Below are 13,938 nucleotides of genomic sequence, written 5' to 3' on the forward strand. Positions count from 1 at the left end.
ATGTGAAATGTCTAAGTTTAAGGGTAGAATTTGTCTACTTGGATCTGATTTTTAAATCTGTCAAACATAGGTTTTCATCCTCAGAAAAAACACAAATATAGCACTCCGAAGAGAGCATTTTGAGAATGTTCCTTCTAAAAGCAAAGTCTGCTTAGCCTGGTGATATGGCTTGGTGTTCACGAAACTGCTGCGTACATTCTGGTCAATGTGAGATTTCTTTAATCCTTCTCTTTCTGGTATCAGTAGTTCACAGTGGTGTGGTTATCTGTCGTGTGTCAGCATCCACTGGTGCTGAAGCTGAAGGCAGGGTGGTCGTACAGGTATGGCTGAATACATGTGTGGGTGAGGGAGTTGAACCTGAAATTATGATGGTTCTACATGACCCTAAGGAAAAGTTGCTTTTGTAGGTCTTACCTGTGTAGCCCAGGGGGCAGATGCAGTCGTAGTGCCCTATCTGGTTGAGGCAGGTGGCCCCGTTGAGGCAGGGCTCTGAGGCGCACTCGTTCACCTCCAGGTCGCAGTGCTTGCCCTGGTAGCCCGGCACGCAGTAGCAGGAGTACTGGTCCACGCCGTCGCGGCACAGCGCGCCGTTGCGGCACGGCTCGGACAGGCACTCGTCCAGGTCCCTCTCGCAGAGGGGCCCGGTGTAGCCGGCGCTGCAGAGGCAGGTGGGCCCCGCCAGGCCGCTCTGGCAGGTGCCGCCGTGCTCGCAGGGATTGCTGTCACACTCCCTGTCAGCTCTCTCACAGCTGCGGCCCTTGTACCCTGCGGGGCACTCGCAGGTGAAGCTGAGGTTCCCAGCAGAGCCCAGGCACGTCGCGTTTTGGAGACAAGGGTTCGACGAGCAAGGGTTGGAGGTTTTGTTGCAGAGTTCCTCCGCACTGTCCACTGATGCATCTGCGCAAAGGCAAGGGTCATCTTTGTGACCAGAAACACATGTAGAGTTCTTTTGGCAAGAGTTTGACAGGCACCTGGAATCGTTCCTCATGCAAAGTGATTCTAGGAAAGAAACACAAAAAATCCTGAGGACTTCCACAGCACTGGGAGTAACCAACAGTGAAAGAAGTGATCTGTGCTTCAAAACCAGCTCCAATTGCTGGCTGTTGAGAAGAAAACAGGACTGGCAACTGTGTGATGCATTAGTGGACTAATAAATGTGAAATGAAAACAATTATGAAAACTTAAGTAGGTTGTAATTTCCTGTTGTCGCCTCTTTCAACGGCCATGGTCTGGAGTGTCAGGATTGTTTAACACTATATTAAGAGTATAGCTGAGACAATATTGTTAACTGATGTCCAACTGTATGGAACACATTTAGGTATATTTAAGATTTTTGTTTCTTTTTCTATTACTAGAGAAAGGAGATGAACCACTCTTTTTAGTTCAATACCGTTTTTGTGGTGGTACCTTCTTTTGTGGTTGATTTTTTTTGCATTGCATTTCATCAGCTAAATTACTCAGATGCAGTTATAGCTCAAACAAACAGTTCAAACCATCACGCACGTTGATTTTGATTTGCTAATTATAAACAGTAATTTCACAGGTGTACAGCATCTCTGCCACAAGGAATCTACCAAACACCTGAGATGCAAAACAGCCCAGTGAGAGCCTTCCAGCCTCTGAGGCTAGAAGGACACGGTGAACATGGTGTAAAGATGTTCCTAACTTCCTTACCCTCTGGGAACTGAGCTGCTGTCAGTAATTAAAGGCCACATGGAGTTGCCTTGGGGCTGTAAAGAATAACAATAGCAAGAGCTACTTCTCACTTCCCAGTCAAGGAGGGTGAGCTGTTACCAGCACTGCTCAGAATCCACCTCTGGGATACACTGGAGCAGCTGTATCTGGGCCAAGACTCTGAAATGAAGCTGAATGTTCCTTTAGGAGAAATGGCAATTTTTTAAGAGAAACACTCGTGAACTGGAGCACAACAGTTGCAATAAGTTATCTATAAGTAAGTCCTGTAAACATCTTTTATTATTACTTGTTTTATACTTTTAATCCTGGAGTTTTGTTTGGATATATGAAGGGTATGTGTCTTCTACAGCAGCAGAATAGTATTTGTGCAAACAAGGTATTGTGAATGAGCTGAACTTCTCAGAGGAATTCAGGCCCATCTACCAAGAGTCTCTGATTTCTTCCCAGTTCTCGAGCTGAGATTCAGGAGAGCAGACACTCTCATGTTTGTTCTGATGTCCTGGTTTGCATAATTCTGTGCTTTACCCATGCATTTAGGTTTTTTATTTAGCCTGGATAATACAGAGCTTACTGCAATCTATAAATTACAGTTAAAATTAGCAAAAGTCTGTTCCTTAGGAATGTCTGTATCCTGCATTTTCCTTGCACAACTTTAGAGAGCTTTCCTTTCAGTTTGTGTACCTACTTGAAATCCATCAAAGTGCATGTTTGGGGAAAGATTGCAAATTTGAAGAAATTAATTATGATCAAGTTATAATGTTGTCTAACTGTTGTACTGTGTAAGCTACAAGAGGTGAGGTCAATCATTCAAGTGCTTTCTTACACTCGACCACGGTGACATGAGAAGTAATTTATTTAATTATTACTGCTTTTCCAGAGATAATTGCATGCAACAGGCTCAGTTTGTTATAATGACTGTGTAAGGACGACATGTTTGCCAGTCTGCAGTTTTGCTAGCAAGAGTAGCTGTGAGCACTGGTTAAAAAGCTTCATAGCTCTCCGAGGCAGTAAGGGTGGAGGGAAAATGAAGGAAGGGAAAAGACAGCCCTAAAAGCACTGTCTGTATGTAGGGAAGGCAACCCATTTGTCTCCAAGGTGACATCACTACGGGAAAAACATGAAACAGAAAACCTTTCCTGGATTTTTTTTAAGCGGTATTTTAATTACAAGTTTTGTAGCTTTTATAAAATGAATTTCTTATGCAGAAATTGCCAACAGACAATTCAATAAACCCAGTGCTCCCTAGAGGATGATCTTGTCTGATTTGTACAAGTTACAGTGAAAGAGCAACATTTTTGGCATTCTGTCTTTAGTCTAATGCACTGTGCCATGGCTTTTATTATTTGTGTAGTTTTTGAGGAACACAGGAGTTCTGAAGGTCTTAGCAGAGATGTAACCATGCTGAGTTTTACCTTAGTTGGGGTTTTAAGGCTGAGACCAAGAGTTTAAGGGTACTCTATAGCAATTTGTCTCAGCAGCAAAACTGCATCTCAAAAAGGTGACATCAAAGGTATGCAGTTACCACAGCGTGGTTATCAAATGGTATGCAGTTCACCTGGACATTTCCAGGACTTTTTTTTTTTTTAAATGAATGATGTGAGTGCTTCAGCTAAGCCTTGGATTCCAGACTGCTAGTCAAACACTGTTTTCCACCTATTTCAGGTAAGTTATTTGCACTGCCTCCCTTGCTGCCCTGTGGAAACTGAGTTTCCCTGCTGCTCTGGAGTGATGTGCAAGGATGGGTTTGGGAACCTCCTGAGCTGAGAGCTGCATGGAAAGAGGATGAAGAGTATGGCAGGTGGAAGCTCCTGCATGCCCTGTGAGGCAATGAGATGATGCAAAGACTGTCTCAGTTTAAGCAGATGCCTGAAGAATATTCTCTTTGCATTCACAGAAAGAGCTGCAGAGGGACAGAAAGGTTTCAGTGCAGTTTGATTTTTGGCCAGGTTGTGGAAGGATAACCAGGAAAATCCTCCTGCTGTACCTCAGATGTGCAGAGGAGTCGTTCTTCATTCCTAAGCAATTAAGGTCACTTCAGCAGTGACTTGTTCTGACAGAGTCTTAAAACTTGTACGTAACGTTAGGAAAAATGGAAACAAAATGCTGATTGCTTTGGATTTACTTTGAGTGACACTTGAGGTAATTATCAGTCTCTTTATAAACAGTGGTACATTAATCTAATTACGAGAGGATTTAGTGCCAAGCGTTTTGCCCCATGGTTAAATCCTTGAGATGCAGATGAGATGGTTGGCAGTGAAATTCTTTGCAGTAAAGCTTGCCATCTACTGGCACATCATCCATACTACCAGAAACATGGCCATGCAGCTATCACAGGAACTGGCACAAATAACAAAATAAGAAATGCCAAGAAAAAGACAGTTTTAGCTTTGTTTTTTTGCTCTTGGATAAGATTATTTAAATTCATTTAAATGATCTTGTTAGTTTATGAATAATTGAGCTTAGACAGCTAATCAGCTGTAAAAATGCATGATTGTGGCTGGTAAAGGTTTCTGAATGATCAGAAACTACTGCAGTCTTACAAAACATATTTTGTTGTTCTAACATATGATGTTAGAAATGCATGGCAATGAGGATAGAAGGCCAAATTTGATTTAAGGAAATGTTATCATAAACAGGGCAGGGATTTTGAAATGGCCAGAGCATTTTGGCACAGATAATCTGATTGTTAAACTATTGTTCCTCAGTAAAGCAGGTAATTTTGGAAATCTCATCTGTGTATCGTTCCTGACAATTTTGAGGGGTTTTTTCCTAGATCCTGTTTGAATCAGAGATGTACTGAATTCATGTTTATTTTTCAAAATACTCTTCTAAGTTAAATTGATAAGATCAAAAGTAAAGAGAATTGATGATCCCAGATTCTGGCAATTAGCAATCTCAGGCCCTCAAAGGCCCCAGATAAATCCTTCACAATCTGTTTTGGGTTCTTTGTGTCAGAAATGTCTTTCAGCAAAGACTTGTTCTTTCAGGACACGACTCTTCCTACGAGTTGGTGAAATATCATAATCAGTGGCAGCATTTAAAATTAAATTTCAATCACTGCTAATCACACTGTTATGAACCAGAGTTCACTTGGCTGTGGCCATGCCTGCACTTTGCTAATCATCTCATCGTGTCTGAAGGCTGCCTGTAATCTGCAGTGCTGTTCTTCAAATGTGCCTCTTGCCCCTGAAGGAGGACTCTGAGCTTCCCAGAAGCTCTCAACACTAACAACTTCTGAATCTTTTACATATGCTGCGAGATTTTCTGACCTTCTTAACAGAGCCAGTCTATTTTCTAGGGGAGAAAAATCCATGATAAGATAGAGAACTTCTTGATACCCATATAGTCATCATCACATTTTACTGTGCTTTGAGGGCTTTTTTCCTTTCCTTTTTTTTTTTTTTTAACAAAGAGTTATTAATTTACACATCTGAATTAAAACTAGGGAGCTACACCAGCCAGTGCAGATAAAGCAGTTCAAATAAAACCTGACTTTTTATGAAGTCATACATTTGGGGAAAAAATGGTCTATGAGTTCAGAGATTAAATTTAAAAAATAGTCTTAAGGAAAGAAGGATTGAATTACAATAGCAAGATTTTTGGGTCTATTAAAAAAACCCAACTCCAACATCAGAAAATACATTATCTGTGAGTTTGGGGTTTTTTATTATTATTTTGGGTGGGTTTTTTGTTGGTTTTGGTTTGTTTTTTTTTTAATTTGTTGGAATGGCATATATAATTGACATCTTGGTGGTGGTCAGTCACTAGAAAGAAAATTAGATCACAAATGAAGCAACCACTGCTTCTCGTAGTGCTGTTACTTCAGTCTGGATTCTGTTGAATCAAAACCGGCATCCAGCATTTGTTCACAGCTAAAGGCTCACATTGTGATCAAATCAGCTCACAAAAAAATCACAGGATAACATGATGGTAGCAAGGGTTTAGATAGCCCAGTGACTGGAGTCAGAAACATGAACCTTCAATGCTCGTGCTCATTACTTGTTTGAAACCTGCCCTTGGGATTTTAAAACAAGTGTGTGAATCTGTGTCACTGAAATATCAAGCTCTGTTACTGTACTGAGATCTTGAAATAATTATCATTTAACTGGAAATATTAAAATATAGCCCAGGGCATTTACTGCTGCATTGAGGAGCTGTGGCTTTGGTGTAACTAATCTTCTCTCCATTTATCTGCAGTGCACCGTGCCACAAAAAATACAGTTCATCACTATGATGATAACCTCCCTGCAAAGACAGCCTTGGAAAGTTGTGGGTGTGCAGATAGATGTTCAATCGTGATGTATCATGAAGAATTAGGGAAGAGATACAGCTGCATAATCAGCAGGGACAGAGACTGGGATCAGGTACTTTTACCATGGACTGAAAGGCAAAGGTGTCACTCCTGCATCAGCATTTGGCAGATGGGGAAGAAAAGGACAGGAAAGGATGTTCTGGATAAAACAGAGCCAGGTAAGGGGCTATCTTAGCCCTCGAAATAGCTTTTCCATGTAAACAAATAATTTGAATTTTCCCACACAGTCTCAAGTATTTCTAAGTATTGCACTAATACAATTTTACCCTTTTCCATCTCGCAATACATTTGTATTACCATCTTATTTATTCACTGTGACGAGCAGCTTGTAGTTGCTGTGGTGCCATTTGTCCTTTGCAAGCTTCACCTGTGAGTAAATCACCAGCCCTCAGACCCTACCTGCTCTGTCCACAGCTGGAATCATTACTCAATCTGCTCAGTGGAAAACATTACTTTGGGAAGGGATGAGCAAACTTTTGCCAAACAAGCAAGCACTTGTTGTGTCTGCAAATACTGTGGTCATAAAGAGTTAATCCTGAATCTTTAACTTCGGTTGTGTGTCCAAAACATCCCAGCATGTTGTTATAGAAACCACTTCCAGGCTTTAAATCTTGAGTCACCTTTATTACCATAGTAACCAGCACCACACACAGGCAGGAAAGAAAAAGGGGGCTTACACAAATATTCCATTGCTATCAAAAAAGCCAAATTGGGTTTTAGGTACATCTATATCAGCAAAATCATGGAAAGTAAATAAACTTATTTTCTGAAGAAAGCTATGGTATATTAGTGTAAGAGTAACAATGGAATAGCACTGAAATTTTAAGATGTTGTTTAGGCAACACTTTAGGATTAAAGCTATTTGTGATTGAAATTGCGGAACTGGTTATTTAACCAACGTCTCCATTTCACTCTTCCTTAAACTTTTCTGTTCACACTGACTTGCTGCTGGTTCCTGAGAATACAGGCAGGTTACTGCTGGCTGTTATTGTCCTTCACTGTTTTTTTACATTTGCACCACGCCACACTCCCTTATCCCGTGAGCACTGCAGCAGCAGCAGCTCTCACAGCACCCACTGACTGCACTGAGCACCACAGCAATGGCACCAGCTGTCCCAAAGAAACAAACAAAAATGAGCTAAATGCCTTCTTTACTTCTAAATGCAAATAATTTTTGACTTTCAATTTATTTGGCATCATACCCTAGTGTTTGTGCTGGGAACAGGAGGAGAATCCAGGAGTTCAGCAGGGCTCCTATGCATTAAATTTGGAGGATTTTTGGTTCAATTGGACATCAAGGCACAGTGCTACTAGCAATGCAAATAGACTGGTTTCTAATGAGAATGAAAGATTTTTATGCTCTGCTTCGTTACTTTTATGTTTGGCACTACAGCACTGCAGTTTAAGGTGGCAGTGTACAGTGATAATCCTGCTTTTACTGTGCACAGATATTTTTGTTTGTCTGAGATGCAGAACAGTGGCTGATCGGGCCAGGAGGCAGCTGATATCCATTGCAGTAAATGATGTGGACACAGATGTACAAACTGAACTGATTTCTGCTGTGCAGTCCTTGCTACTGTACACACTCTCTTTGAATGTAGCTCTCCCCTTTAAGAGTTTCACATTTGTCCTCATTTTTATCTTCCAAGTCTGCAACATGAGCATAATGAGGTATTCCTTGTCCCTCTAGAAGTGCTGGATTTTTTTTAAATTGAGGGTCGCACAGCAGAATTTATTCTTGGTAGTACAGAACAGAACTCTTCCACCCAGGGATGTGGGAGATAAATAGGTGAGCATCAACTGCAATACATGGTAGTGGGAACCTGTGGGCCAGCTTCAAACCTCCTTTTCTATTAGCTCTTCAGAGGTAAAGAACCTAGAAAATTTATTTTGCTCAAAATCTGAAGCAATTTTATTTAGGTAATAAGCTTGATTGCTTATAGGAAAGACTTGGTGATTTTGTGGGTGAAATGTCTTTGTCCCAAGGATTCAATCAATACCTTTCCTGCCTGAACTGCTCTTAAGGCTTCATTAAAGCTGGGGACATCCTCAGCATGTAACTCAGGATATAGAGCCATGTGTGTAAAGATCTCTCCTGTGAGATCAAAGGTTTTGCCAGAAATAAGAGAGAAAACCTTAGTGGCTTAGTTAGGGCTGTGAATTATGTCTTACACTTTAAAATGTTATCCTGGGTTGCCTTTGGTGAGGTTTCTTGGCATGCCTAGATGAACTTGTTTGGATGGGTGGATTTGTGGTGCCTTTGTGAGAGGTGTTGCTCCTGCCTTGCTCCCTAAAGCCACAAGCATCTACACCAAGTCTTGCAAAATTACTGGAAGTGCAATCTGCTGTTTGTAAACGCGATATCAGAACACACTGAGGGGTGCAAGTGGTGCTGGGGAAGAGGAAAGATGAAAGTAGTGCTTGCAGCTGGGAAGATGCCAGCTGCATTTGCAGCTGTGCTAGGAAGGCTGAAGTGCACACCTGGGAAGTGGATGCCTGGCAAAGTAACAAGGGAAAAGGTACCAGAGCTAGAAAGGGCTGCAGAAAGACCAAGGCATGGTCTCCTTCTCTGCATCAGGGGGGATTTTCAGGAACACAGAGGAATAACACAGCATAAAACTGTCAGTTTGTGAGTTTGGGGGAAGTCCAGTTGCTCCTGCTTCTGTATGAATTCCAAATAGTGGAAAATAAGGAGCAAAGGAGCTGTTTGTCTCTTGAAGAGCCAAGTCTCACCTTGAGAGACACAAGGTCTCACAGCTTCTCTGGAGTCTGGAAAGAGTTTAAGGCATTTTTGTCAGACAGAGGCCTCCAGCTGCCACTGAGCTCCTGGCTCCTCCTGAATGTAGCCTCAGGAAGGAGCTGAGGGCTTGGCTGAGCCGGGCATGCTGCTCCTCAAGCAGACCAACTACTGCTGGCTTGCAGCTCTGAGGTTTGGCTTAGTTGAGAACATGCAAGCAGCCGAGCTCCCACTGTGCTCAACCACTAACACAGGAGAGAAAAAGCACTCAGAAATGCTGCCAAATGCTGCTAAGAATCCCTCCAGGAGAGGGGCTATCAACAATTCATTTCATGTCCACATTCTGTGTTCATGTGTTGTTTGCATTTGAAAGGCATTGTGAGGCATCTCTTCAGTCTCCTTTAGCTGTGGTTCTGCCATTCATTACTTCTTTCCTTTTTTAATATGAAAAGGGCACGAAGCAGTGATTCTGATAATACAGTGGTACATAAAGATGCTGTGATTTTAAAATGTAGCCTCAGATGTCTGTAACACCAACCCAGGTACAATTTCTTTCTGTGAGTCATAAGTGAGTAAATTTAAAGCCCTCATGGTTAGAAATGCATCATAGCAGCCTCTACCATGGAGCAACTCTTCTAATGTCTCTGGTGCAAAGCCATGTTCTGGTGTGTGCAGATGCTGAGATTGCCTGCAGTAGGTTCTCAGTAACACAACTGAGGACTAGATGTTCCTGATGACATCAAACTGCAGCATGTCAAAGTCATGATGCTGCTCCTCTCATCTCCCCAGACCTAAAAAAAGTAATCATCCCTGTGACAGATCAGCATTATGTGGCTGGACATGCAGTGCTCTGTGGCATTTAGTGCCACAGGACTCAGAAGAAAGCTTCAGTGTGGCTACAATGGGCAGTAAGTACAGAGAAAGCAAGGCCATGCTTTTCCAGCATGAACTTTGTAGAAGAGTTCACATTCCAGCCCTTTCTGTAATGTGCTAAATTATTTTCAATAGAAATCGCCTACCATTAGCTCTGTATGAACTAATTACCAACTGGGACTTCAAGACTGCTTGGGGAAAGTGGCAGCTCCTGTGTTTTGGGACAGGCTGGAACACGGGGAACTGGCACAACCCGAATTTCCTCAGCTGTCCTGCTGAGCCCCTGTGCTGAGGGCAGCCCCCCTCAGAGCCGAGGGCACGACACATCACTGTGATGTGGTTGTGAGCTGCACAAGTTAACTCACTGAATTCACACAGACAGAAAAGTCCCAGCCCAGCAGAAGGATAGCATGATGTGAACTGCAGAGGGCTGGCCTGTGGAACACTGGTTCCAGCGACCCATGAAAGTGAACACAGTCATGGCTCTGACACAAAATCTGTCACAGCTTTCCTGACCTGCAGACTGTATTGTAGCATCCTAAAAACTCTACTGAGTTGTAACAAAGCAAGAAAGAATTTGTTTCATGGTTTTACCACTTTTTATTTACAGAGCAGATTCAGAAGCACTGAGGAGGAATGACTGACCCAAAAGAAAAGTAGGTATTGAAAACCCACTGTATAATTAGGGATACCTTTCTCTTAAACCTTTTAAGATGCTTCACTGTAGAAGTAAAACAAAACCATAATATTAATCAGCATCAGGGTATGCCCAGGAGCCTTCCTTGGGGAATATGCTTAGAAATAAGCCTTCCATATTAGAAGAATATCACTAAAAGTCAAATTGTTAAAGCTTAATGTGATGGTGTGCTTTAGAATAAAAACACTTGCCACGAGGGCATTGAATATCTGCTACAAGTGAAGAGGTACCCAGCAAGCATTTATCAAAATTAAATCAGTGCCATTTTTGTCTGTAAAATGACAAAATATTTTAAACCATGAATAAATGAATGAATGTTTATTCACCAGTTCCAGTCAGAACAGTAATTTCTTGAAGTTTTTTAAATTTCTATTTCCCCATTAATAGTCTCCTTTTTTTTTTTCTCTGTCTATTTAATGTATGGAAGAGGTAGATCTAACTCCTCATTTCTCGTTCCTTTCCTAGTTCTCCCTTCCCTGCCTTGGATTTTTTTTCCATGCATTCTCCTGTTCTTCCTCTGAGGCCTGATCCAAAGCAGACTTGGGTTTCCAGGGCAGGGATGGGAAATTGCAGTAGGTTTGTGTGGCTGGTGAGTGAGCCCGCAGTAATTGTAGCCTCGGGACACAATGTCAGCCCTGGCACCAGCTCCACGGGGTGACACAGATGCCTCTGTGCTCTGCTGAAGCGCTCACACTCCTCAGGATGATCCACAGGACAGTGATGCTGCTCTGGCCTGCTATTCCCCTGGATATAGATTTAGCCATCCTGTTGCAGTGACAGGGGGGTTTTGTTTCACACAAATCTGCTCTAAAGACCCAGGAGAGCTCTGGGTGTTAGTGGTGCTGTGGCTGAGGAGTGGAAAATAAGATCAGCAATCAGGAGCAGGAAACTAAAGCCTCCACAGCTTGACATCCAGGTGCTTACTCTATCTCAAGAAACTTTGGTGCCATACAATGGAAAAACCAAAAAGAATACCGTATTTTAGGGGAAGGGGCCTTCCCCACAATTCCAGTCTAGACCTGCCAGTACAGGGTACATTATAGGGGAGCATCCTGCCCTGCTTTATGTTAAATTATGCTAAATAAATAAAGGAGATGTGTGACAGTAAGGGTCTAGCCAGGAAAAAAAAATTAAGAAAGATTTCATGGCAATAATGAATAAGTGATAAATATCTAGTGACTATCTTGCTGGGAGCATTTTTTTCAGCGAGATCTATGATGGGACATGTTTTATGACCCCAAAGGGCATCACACATCATAGAGTGCTAGGAGGCTGCAGAACAGATTGAGAAGTAGTTCTCAGTACTTAATACCTAGGGAGCCTCAAAAGCCATTTCCTCTTAGGATCACATTTCCTTTGATCATTTGGGTTATTAATTATAGATGTCTTGAACAGAACAAGGCACTGCTACTGTACTCCTCAAACAGAGTCTCATTTAAAAGGAACAAAATATTGTACTTAATTAGGGGTTCAGCTCTGGTGTCTTTTCAAGGCACTTTGGTATTGATTTGACCATGATAGCCTACTGTAGCAAATATTATGCCATTAATAATAAAGGGAGCTTGTACACATAAAAATGTAGGAAGGAAGCACCAATATGTTTGTCATTCAGCTTGCCAGAGCAGTTGGAGTATAACCATCAAATATAGCATTTAGAATAAATGCTCTATTCTATGGTTCAGAAGTGTCTGCACTTATGTGGAGACCTCTCCTTTGTGCCATTTTCTTAATTGTATCAAGACCATGCTTCATCAAGTGAATTCAGGCAGAAGCATTTGAAGCTTAATTTTCTTTCTGGATAAACGGAAGCATGTTGTTTCTGCCTTGACTCTTTAGGCTAATTTTGCCTCTGTTCTGTTTATGTCTTACCTGTGCTTTGGTCATCATGATTAAACATATGAAATTAGCCATAAAATTAACCAGGTGAGCATCAATCTGCATATGTGAATGTTCGCTTTACTCTTAGCATGTGTTGATTCATCCTTGTCATCAAAACATTGCATTAATTGGCTGAGAGAGGTTTATTTCTGTAAGTTCTGGTCTCATAAGAAGCTTTTGCTGACATTTTCTTCATGCTGCAGTCTTAGCGATGTGTGGCAGAGTGATATTCAGGATTTACTGAATGGCATTCTTGGGTTACCTCTCAGAAAGCAGAGTTTCACTCCCCAGCTGTGTGGGTCACACTCCTGTTGGGGTGGGTATGCAGAGGCAGGGACAGGTCTGTCAGCAGGTCACAAATTGGCACCTCCTGGCTTAGGGACCTGCAGGGGGATTGGGCTAAGGTCTCAGGGAGCCCTGGAGCCCAAACCTCTGCCACCTCATTTGGCTGCAGTGTGGCCCTGCAGTTTGGGAGGTGTTGGAGAAGAGCCTCTCTCTGTGAGGAGGGGCAGTGCCTGGCCACCAGCCCTGCTGTCCCCAGGAGCTCCGAGGCAAAGGGAACAAGCTTAAGGTGGCTTCCCTCCCTAATTTATTTAGGGAGAATTCAGCAATCTGTGGTAATGGAGGAGGAGAGGGGAAAAGATGCTCCTCCTGGAGAAGCAGTGCTTATGTGACCTGCCGGGAACACCACAGGTGCCCTACAGAGAAGTGTTGATGACATCCTGCTTTGTAAGGGATGAGCTTCACCTGCACTTTTCAGGTAAAATGTGGATTGTAAAGTAGTTTTTTTAGGTAAGTTTTTAATTACCTAGGTATTCTTGTAACTAGTATGAACTTGAACTAGTATCAAAACTATATATGCAGGGATTTCTTTTCTGAAAGAATCAAATGCGCAAACCACAAAATAAAACCCATCAGTCCTCCCTTCATGGTTCCTGATGATCAGAATTCATACTCAAATCAACAGTAATTTTGTCAAATTCTTGAACCACAAAGCTTAATTTGTCATTTACAGCACTTTAGTATGTCCATACTATACCCAGTTAAGGACTTGCTCAGAAGTTTAATTCAAGTAGAGAAATAGATACTAAACTTATCCCAGTTGTGCTGGATTTTTTACCTGTTACCACATTTGGTATTTGTCAGACTGTTTGCAATGCTTTCTTTCTAGGCTCCTCTCTTCTAATTTGTAAGCCAACAAAACAAAATTCTGTTTTATTATTAGCAAAGGGAACTAAAACTCCGGCTAACCTCATTTCTTTTTTCTGTGGCCACCTTTCTTTTCTGGTTGCCCCAAAAAGGGATCCCAGTTTGAATGGTATACTTGGGAAAAGTGTAGCTAGAGAGTTCCAAAGCAGCATTTCACAGTAATTCAGCATCCCTGCTCCCCAGGAGGTGGGCTGAAGTATCTCCCATCATGGACCTGAAGTCATGGCAGTCAGAGAGATTGTTACCTGGGAACACCTGAATTTCAGGTACAGAATCCATAACTGCCAATCGCCTTTGAGATGACTTTTGCCAGCCTTGGCTGAAGACTTTCTTAAATCAGCTTTTTTATTAAAAACTCACTAGGAATGTGGTTTAGAAAAAGCAAAATCTTGTTTTCACTAGCCTGTAAATCTTCACAGTTCCTCGCTGATTTTCACAACACTTTTCCTTTTTCTTCTCTGCATTGTCCTGGCCGTTTGGTGCAGTGATTGAGTTTTCTTAACTGTCAGAACAATGTCAAGACAATGTGAAGATAGT

The 13,938-nt window shown here is 42.0% G+C and overlaps 1 protein-coding gene and 1 long non-coding RNA gene across 4 annotated transcripts in view; one reads left to right on the plus strand and one right to left on the minus strand.

Annotated features, from left to right (window-relative positions):
* CRB1 (crumbs cell polarity complex component 1) overlaps positions 1-13,938 on the minus strand; it is a 94,536-nt gene that overhangs the window by 67,361 nt on the left and 13,237 nt on the right. Inside the window, exon 2 of the mRNA XM_063407697.1 lies at positions 415-999. Coding sequence (XP_063263767.1) covers positions 415-999 — 585 coding nt within the window. The remainder of the gene's footprint in view (positions 1-414; positions 1,000-13,938) is intronic.
* The window catches only part of LOC134555755 (uncharacterized), a 78,911-nt gene that overhangs the window by 44,271 nt on the left and 20,702 nt on the right, over positions 1-13,938 (plus strand). The gene's annotated exons all lie outside the window — the stretch shown is intronic.

Source organism: Prinia subflava, chromosome 10 (genome assembly GCF_021018805.1).
Source record: "Prinia subflava isolate CZ2003 ecotype Zambia chromosome 10, Cam_Psub_1.2, whole genome shotgun sequence".
NCBI classification, from domain to species: domain Eukaryota; kingdom Metazoa; phylum Chordata; class Aves; order Passeriformes; family Cisticolidae; genus Prinia; species Prinia subflava.